The sequence below is a fragment of the Hoplias malabaricus genome, chromosome 5, assembly GCF_029633855.1.
Source record: "Hoplias malabaricus isolate fHopMal1 chromosome 5, fHopMal1.hap1, whole genome shotgun sequence".
Lineage (NCBI taxonomy): Eukaryota > Metazoa > Chordata > Actinopteri > Characiformes > Erythrinidae > Hoplias > Hoplias malabaricus.
Genome location: NC_089804.1, coordinates 1566635 through 1575780, shown reverse-complemented (window position 1 = coordinate 1575780; position 9146 = coordinate 1566635). Strand labels below are relative to the sequence as shown.

Sequence of the window (9146 nt, the reverse complement as noted above, 5' to 3'; positions counted from 1 at the left end):
GTACAAAATATGGACCTTTCCTCAATAATTGGTGCTGAACTCAACGTCACTCATTGTTTACTGGTGTGATTGTTTACGTAAAAATGAACATCACCAGTACTCTGTCCTGGGCTGGTTTTCTCTTAAATCAGTGGATTTTATTTTTATTAAAGTTTTATTTAGGACATATTTTATATTTTAAATTGGACATTTTTATATTCCAATTCCAGTGTTTGAATATTATATTGTTATTATATCAGTACCAATAAATTGTCTTAAAATAATAAGAATGTTGTTAATGGCAGTTATTTCTGGGACAATATATTGTCCACAAAAAACCCCCTAAAAACCCCCTAATTGAGTCAGACCTGTTGAGACAGACGTGTAAACAACCCTGGGTTAGTGAGGCTCCCCCTGACTTTCCAAAGTATGAAATCCGACTTGTGAAATCCTTCCAGTTTAAATTTCCTCCTTGGAACACGAGTTCAAAGGGAGTGCAGCATTACTGTAATGACTGTAATGACTGTAATGTCTGTAATGTCGGAGTGTGTGCTGGTGGTTTGCTAATCGAATTTACAGCTCGACTGCGATAACAAACGCATAAAAGCAGACACACAAAGTCTTTCAGTCTGAGTCTGGTGAAACGTTGCGGACGCCACTAAAAAAAGAAACCACCATTCCTCCAAATCCTCCTGGTTACGAAACACCGGAACGAGAGATTAGCAAACCACCGCTTTCCCCCGTGATCCTCTGGGTGATGGAAACACTGTGATGGAGAGAGTTCTGGCTTGTTTTTATTCTTCTACAGAGGCCCAGAGAGTCAAAAAACAAACACAGTTGTTCCTGTGTGTGTTTTGGCGGGAAATCGTTGATTGTTGATGTTGAGAGTGATTTTTTGAAAGTTAATTATCTACAAAGTGGAAGAAATGAGACACAAATGATTGTCCAGCAGTGTGTATTAAATTAACAATAACAATAATAATTCAAAAAAAGGTGGTCTCCCTTTTAAAACCAAGCAGGAAATCGATGAAGACATTACAGCAGAGTTAGAGCGCCACCTAATGGTGAGCACCAGTCTCTATCAGCTTTAATGGGCCGTGTGCAGACCGTTCACCGCTGGTCATTTGATGTCGGTCCACATTTCTCTGAGGCGCAGGTTTTGAAACTCCTCTGTTAGTGTTTTATAAATTTAGGTTTCTGTCCAGGAGCAGCTCCCCCGGAGCGAGGGAGGGGATTCTGCTCTCCTTTTTCTTACTGTGTTTTCCTACAAAACAGAAAAAGAGAAGATTAAACACACACTGTTTTTATATAACGTGAAGATCTGGAGTGAACACACACACACACACACACTGCTCACCGTCCGCTCTGTGCTCTGGTACGAGTGTGTTGCGGAGCTCAGGGAAGCGTATCTCTCCTCTCCTTTTCCCAACGTTCCCTGCTGCTTTCCCTTTGCTGTGGAAGGGTTTCTCAGGAAACAAACTGCGTTCTGGCGCCACCTGAAGGAACACAGCAGTAACAGCTAATGAGCAGATATCAGTGCAGCCAGAGCGGCGCAGTCAGGACTCAGGAGAACGTTATTGATCCATAATCAATAATAAATAAATGTAAACAGACTCTTTCCCTCTGACGTGAAATAAACAGCATTCCTCTGAGACTCTGATCCCTTTCATTGTCAAAATCACAGATGTGTGTTGGGTTTGAGCTCGGTGTCATTGTTTCAGCACAGATTTATTAATACGTTTAACTCTTTTAACAAACAGATATAATCCTTTAACCTTGGATAGGACCCCTTCTTACTCCCTGATGAGAACGTGGTGCACTTTAACGTGTGAAATCAACAGATTCACTTTCTAGCCTTAATTTGACCTCCACGTCTTCAGTGAGTTCTGACTCTCAGTAAGTCACTGTTTATCTCTGAGTTACTGTCACAGCTGAGGGAGGATGAGGAGGTGGACGTACGCAGGGAAGGTTTATTTAAACAAAACCAACACCCAACAAACAGGAGCAGAGAGAGACAAGAAAACAAACTAGAACTCAGTGGAACAAGAAACAGGGAACACTGAAACAAAGGGACTATACACACAGAGCACTGACAAGGAACACCTGGGACAATAACGAGAGGGCACGACTACAAAGGAAGACTCAGACGAGGGGGCGGGGCTAAGGCGGAGACAGGAAGAATAAACAGAGCGAGGAAAACAAACACAGGACGTGACACTTACACAGGGTCATTAACGACTGACGGTGTTTACAGCCTCATTAATATCCATTTATTAAACAGATTTATAAACCAGTTATAAACCTACTGCTAAAACAGTCGTGTGTAAATGTCACTGTTTCCACGTATTATTCTCCATCGCTGATAAATATGACACTGATTGCTCTTCTCCGTTTCGTTCTAATGAAAGTATAATTGTGTTTTTGTCAGCGATGAACCAGCAGCGAGAAAAGTACCAGCAGAGGGCACCATGACCTCAGTAAAGTGTTAGTGTCAGAGCCGCTGCTGGATTTCATTTATAAAGTGTTTAGTGTTGAGTGAGTGGCCCGAGGGGCCGTAGTGGCACAGGTGCGACCGCACCACACGCGCCAGAAATGAGAACAACACGTGCCTGCGTGTGTTAACAATGCGATATTAAACAGGGAAATACACCGCGTGATCAAACCGAGCTGCTGAGGGGGTTTCAGATGTGAACCCTGTCCGTCCCCACCCCTCCCCCCCACAACGCCTCACTGCTTACAGCCAATCAGCTCACGGCACAGTGCTGGAGGGACTCACCTGGGCTGTAGATCCTGTGAGCTGATTGGACAGAGACTGCTGTGAGAATCTGTTGAACACGTTCACGTTTTTCTTGGGCTTCTCGCTGGACCTTCAGAGAAACACACACACAGCAACGACCAGCGTCAGCCTTCGTCCGGAGTCAGTGGAGCAGCTTGTGCTTCTGGACACTAGGTGGCGCTGTGTGTCACGCGGGACATTTACGTTATGATTTACAATCAACAAACAGCGTGAGGAGTCTGTTACCTGAGGCAGGCAGTGGTCAGTGAGGGGCCGAAGGTCGTGTTACTGAAGAGATTCAGGGGGCTTTGGGGCAGGAGGGGTATCCCGGGGGCGGGGCAGTTCTTGAGGGGCACTTCTGGGGGTTTGGAGGCAGCTGCTGATGTCTCGGGGAACGCGTGTGGATCCTCCAGGGTGTGTTTAGAGAAGTGTCCCTCAGGTCCAGCTTCCTGCAGTAGAACACAGGTCAGTGTCTTTATCCTACCCTCCTCAACAAGTTACATAGTGCAGTTTCTGCAGTGCTGAGCCCAGAGCAGCAACAACAGAGACTCTGTTTTCCCTGCTACAGCCCAGTGGAGCATCACAGGGATTTTCAGGATGAAATTCTAAGGTGAATATGTTACATAGTGTTACTTTAATGTTATTTAAAGTTTTCGATGTTATCTGCCCTTTAACACAAAGCGAAGACAGATGTCGTGTTGGACGGTGATGATGTGACACCTCTGACCTTCCTCATCCCTCCGTTCCTCTCCTCCGCCCAGGAGTCCAGTTTCTCTGAGGGTGTGAGGTCATCGCTGTCCTTCTTCAGCTCGTCCCTCTCTCGCTTCGCCGCTTCCTCTCGCTCTCGCTTTGTGCTTCTGGACACTTTGGGGTTTTCCTTCGAGTTTTTCGGGGACTTTGAAGCTGAGCCAAAGTTAAACCTGAGTGCGCACACACACACACACACACACACACACACAGCTTCAGTGAATGGAAATCTGATCGGTGCTCATTGTTAGACTTGATGCTGGCTAAAAGCTTCATCAATAATAGACACAGATTAATTAGATGGGTCACTAAGCAATTATAAATGTTTTAAAGGGACAGTAGGCTTTCTGTCACATACACAACACGGCCAAATGTTTGTGGACACCGTTCTGCAGTTAATTCAGAGTGCGGCTGTTTGTTTCATATGTGTTCAGTGTGGAGTGGAGTGTGTGATATATTTAATATTTTAACAGTGTGTACATACTACACTGTTTCTAACGATACGGCCTTTAAATTACAGCGCCACCTGTAGGTGAAGCGGTGCGGTACAGAGTGGAGGTTAGAGGATTCGTCCAGGCGTCTGGAGTCCGCCGGGGAGTGTAGGGTAATTAGAGCCACGCCTGCGGTCAGCACTCAGCACTTTATTAGAACGTGTGTTTTTAATAATTCATGTGAATACACACCTCACACAGAAACGCGTGTACAGGTGTGTGTGTGTGTGTGTGTGTGTACTCACCGGATGTGGAAATTGTCTACGGTGAAATAATCATGGAGCAGAAGCTGAGAGCTCTGAGCTCTTTTCTCTGGATCCATCTGCAGACATTTCTGAAATCATACGTTAGATTAGTATCAGACCTTAAAGAGGCAGACACTTTACTGTTGTGTGTGAATGTTTTATGGCTCTTTCCACTGACTTTACTCTACTCTACTCTTTCCTCCTCCTCCACCAGGTGAATCAGGTCCTGGTCCTGGTTCTGGAAGCGGGTTCTTGTTTAGTGGCTGTTCTCTTGTGGTTCAGAGCGAGTCGAGTAGGGACTAAACCGTGGCGTGTAAACCTTGCAGAGCGCTGATCGTCCAGAGAGAGTCGTCACTCTACGCCACGCAACGCAGACGACCAGCACCAACTCTCCATCTGTAAAATCTCCAGCTGCAGCAGAGATCACGTTTGTTTTTATCCGACTCACGACGGCAGCTCGTAAAATGACGCCGTGGTCTTTTGAAGAGGTTCAAACGCTCCTTGGATCGGTGGCCGACGAAAGAATCCAGCGAGAGCTGGACGCTGCAACAAGGAAGGAACAAACTCTAGTGATCTGTCTGAACTGATGACGGAGCTGTGTTCAGTCCCAAACAACAACAACACGCCGATACACCATGAGTAAACACCGCTTAACGTTACTGCCCCCGTTGTTTTGGTTTCCAAAGCCTGCTGTTCCCGTTAGAGACGGGGTTTGAGACGACACTGAGTATATTTCAGGGGGGAGCTGTGGGAGTGGAAAACCAACCAAGGACCAGAGAGTCCCTGTAAAGTAGCCAAGGCATGTGCGTTTATGTTTTGTAATTGTGTGTCTGTTTGTGTATGTTCTTAGTGGTGTGTGTGTACCTGTGTGAGGTCAGCAGTGATCCCGGTGAGCTGGGGGAAGCGAGTGTGTAGCGGAACTCTTTCTACTGGTTCTGGGAGTCTGACCCCGGAGAACAGTGGGTTCCTGTAGAAGGTCTCCTGTTGTCGTGGTGTCAGGTTCCCTACAGAACAGTCAGATAGTTCTTAAAAATGAGACAGTGTCACTGAGGGGAACCCCCACCATTCTGAATCTAACGGCGCCCTCTAATGGAGAGCTTACAGGCTGCTAAACATGAGTGAAAGAGTGGATGATGTTCACACCACTTCCAGGAGGGTCTTCACAAAGATGAACAGGTGAAGCATTCACTGTGGTTCTTACCGAGGCTCCTGATGATGTGGTAGAGCTGATCTATATCAGAGTCCCCAGGAAACAGAGGGACACCCGACAACATCTCAACAAAGAGACACCCTACGGCCCAGACGTCTACTGCCCTGCAACACACACACACACACACACACACACACACACAGACACACACAAAACGTTGTGTGTGATGCTGTGTAAAGCTGACGATGTGCCTGGCTGATGCTGTGATTGGCTAAAAGTTTGATTGGCTGTCTCTGTGATTGGTTGAAGTGGTGGTCTGATTGGCTGACACTCATTTGTCTGACACTGTGATTTCTGTCTGTGTCTGTGATTGGCTGGAACTCACTTGTCGTATTTAGTGTCTCCCACCAGCAGCTCAGGTGCTCTGTACCAGCGGGTGGCGACGTAATCTGTGTAAACCTCCCCTGGAGCCGCAATCGTACGAGCAAAACCAAAGTCACACAACTTCACCACTCCCTGCTGGGACACCAGAACATTCTCCGGTTTTATGTCCCTGTGGATGATCTGAGAGAGAGAGAGAGAGAGAGAGAGAGAGAGAGAGAGAGAGAGAGAGAGAGAGAGAGATAGAGTCTGAAGCTGTAGCAGCTACTGGAAGGTTAAAATTCATCCTCATTTTTGCCCATCTTTAATGGAACTTGCTAGCTCACGTTGTGCTGGTGGCAGAAGCTGATGGCTCGGAGGATCTGGTAGAGGTGTTTTCGGACGAGGCTGGGTTCCAGTCCGTTAGGGAACTGTTCGAGCTCATCCAGAACCGTCCGCTCCACAAACTCAAACACCAGGTACCAGCGCCGCTTCTTCTTCCAAACCTCCAGCAGGTTCACCAGGTTCTCATGCCTCAGTTGCTACACAGACACACACATGTGAAAAAGAACATAGGTGAACGGAGATGAGTGGAAGCAGGTGGAGGTGAATGGAGGTCAGTAGAGGGACAAGAAGTGAACGGATGTTCTGAGACAACAGCAGATGAATGGAGGTGACTAGAGATGAACTGAGGAGAGAAACATTCTTCGATGTTGAATGGAGTTTAGTAGAAATGGATGGAGAAAGAGAGAAGAGCAATGATAAATGGAGATGAACAGAGGTAAATGGAGGTGAACGGATGCTAAAAGGAAAGAGGGTTGACTCCTCTGTACCCTCAGTAGTTTAATCTCTCTCAGTGCGATCTTCTTCACGCTCTTGTCCTCGTCGCTCTCCAGAAACTTCTTCACGGCCACGATCCTTCCTGATTCTCGATGACGACATTTAGTGACTGTCCCGTAACTGCCCTCTCCCACCAGCCCCAGACACTCGTACTTCTCCATCACAGCTCCACAGCGCTCAGGAGGCAGACATAGGTGAGAGAACTGGGAGAAAGAACAACAGGTTATACACAACATCCTGATACAATACTCCTGAGTCTTTAGATCAGGAAGGAAAACACTGGCCTGGGAATTCTACAGATAACTCTGAGTAAACCCAGAGAAACTAACATTTGGATCTTACTCTTCATTACATCGTTGAGAACAAACCTAGTTTATAAAGCTGTTTGTGGGCGGAAAACGAATAAATGTTTCTGTACTTGCTTACTGTAAATATCTGAAGCACTTCGGTTGTTATCTACAATAAATCAATTAATACATTTTTAAAAATCACACACACACCAGTATCAACAAGAGTGACGTTTACCTGGACAGGTGTAAAGAGGTGTGAAAAACAAGTGTTTACTGGCGCTCGTGTCACTCGCCGCAGCCCTCGCCGTCTCCAGATATAGTCATTTTTCCTCAGAAATACAATCAGAACCAACAAACAAACACAAACAGACTACAAAACAAACAAAAAACAGACGCGCGCGCTCGTGAGGCGGGAAAGCAGATGTCACACGGCGCTCGCGCAGTGAGAGGTGGCTGCGTCTCCAATGGCAACCGCTCCGTAAACAAGCCTCGCTGATGTCGACAGAGTTGTTTACACGACGTGTTTTTAGCCTGTGCGCTAATTTTGATATTTTTACTATTTTTATTTAAAGTTCAAACAACATTAAATTAATTCACAACAATACAACGATTAGAACTTTCCGTTCCACCTTAAATACAGCAGCTGTTACCATCACCTGAGGAGACAGCAGCTCCATTTAAGGTGGAACGAACTAGCACTGACTTTATTAGCAGGACGTACAGGAAGTATTTAGTAAATAATTCGATGTTTTGAGCAGCTCCGCCGTTTAATGTGGAACAGAACATACCAAGGGCAGCCTGCAAAAGACCTGATAAATGTATAGATATTTTTCTTTGGAGCTTTTTGCTCTAAAATGAATTGTAAATCTGCAAATTTAAGATGCGTCAGAAACAGTGAAACATGAACGCAATAAAGAAAATTAATAATTTTGGCTAATGATCAAACAATACATTGTACATTAAAACTACACTAGAAAGTAATTTACCATAAAATTATAGCTTTAATGATTTTGCGATGTCCCACTGAACTGTAAAGAGAACAGTCTCGACACTATGGGTTCAACACTGCAGAAACTGCACTATGTAGTTTGTTACACACACACTCATATCATATATAAACAAACACATTCTACAACTACAGGGGAGCCCCCAAGCTAAAAAAGAACATCTTTAAACTAGCAGTAATTAAATACACTGCTACACTGCGTATATAATTGAGTTTTAATTAAACCAACACTACTTAAGCAGGAACTGCAAAAATAACACCCCAATGACTGCCCAGCTTTAATTTGGTAGCTAGGGAGCTGCTAGATGGTTGCCATGGTTCTCCAGTTGGTTGCTAGTGTGCTGCTACATGGCTGACGCAGTAACCCAGGTGGTTGTTAGGTTCTTGATTTCAAAAGTATTACCATTTAAATACAATACACAAATAAGTACACAGACATTTCTACGTAGTTACTACTCAAATTTAACGTTAAAAACGCAGCACTAACTGACCCTTAACAAACAAAGCAGACGCTGTAAGACTCAGAACAGCCCAGGGTGTCAAATTAGATATTTAATATGTAATTTGTGGAACAAACCAAAGGTTTATTTCTCCTGTAGACATGAACAGAGCAGAAAAAAAAAACAAAACAACAAAGCTGTGTACAAATATCATGTGAAAACAAACAGAGCGAGAAAAATGAAAGATGTGGATCAGACACATTTGCAGATATCAGTAGTTTATTGAAAGTTGAAAACACATTCAAACTTAACCTGCTGAAGCCAATAGGGAGTAAGATCCAAACCCACGCAACAAAAACTGGAAACGAAAGAAGGAAATCGAGGAGTGGAACCAAAGCTTGAGTGGAGGGGTGGAGGAGAAAGTGCAAGACAACCAAGCTTCAGAACTCTGTAATAAAACAAACAGCTTCCTGTTCCAGAAAGGGCCGTGCAAAGTGGTTTCAAACGTCGGAGGGAAGTCGAGGGAAAGGAGAGAAAAACCAAAACGTCAAGGTAATCATCAACTGCACACGTAGGAAGAAGAGTCCAGTATGGAATACTGCAGGTACGTAAGCTCTGCTTCAGCAAGCTGCTCAACCAGCTCCGGGACTGACTAGAAACATTTATACATACAAAAAAATCTCCACATTAAACAGTACTAATCTGGAATTATCAGGAATCAGTACCGGTAACACTGCCTTGCCATCACACTGCCTTCTGCAACAGGGTCATTAACGCAATAGCTCCACTCCTGACTGCTTTAGTCCTTTTCTTTCTTTTTTT

At 44.9% G+C, this 9146-nt stretch overlaps 1 protein-coding gene across 3 annotated transcripts; it reads right to left on the bottom strand.

Annotated features, from left to right (window-relative positions):
* Positions 1 to 975: 975 nt before the first annotated feature.
* Positions 976 to 7307, bottom strand: LOC136696816 (cyclin-dependent kinase-like 2). Of its 3 annotated transcripts, XM_066671512.1 has the most exons (12): positions 7114 to 7307; positions 6582 to 6791; positions 6096 to 6290; positions 5774 to 5952; positions 5440 to 5552; positions 5103 to 5242; positions 4239 to 4327; positions 3483 to 3675; positions 3002 to 3204; positions 2756 to 2846; positions 1337 to 1475; positions 976 to 1243 (listed from the first exon to the last, which is right to left on the bottom strand). In XM_066671512.1, exons 2-12 carry the CDS (start codon positions 6747 to 6749, stop codon positions 1161 to 1163), a joined length of 1593 nt encoding a protein of 530 aa, XP_066527609.1. In that variant the 5' UTR covers positions 6750 to 6791; positions 7114 to 7307; the 3' UTR covers positions 976 to 1160. The 3 variants fall into 3 exon arrangements, with proteins under 3 accessions (XP_066527609.1, XP_066527610.1, XP_066527611.1); XM_066671513.1 differs by lacking the exon at positions 2756 to 2846; XM_066671514.1 differs by lacking the exons at positions 976 to 1243; positions 1337 to 1475; positions 2756 to 2846; ... (1 more) ...; positions 3483 to 3675; positions 4239 to 4327 and adding an exon at positions 4666 to 4781.
* Between the last annotated feature and the right edge of the window lie 1839 nt (positions 7308 to 9146).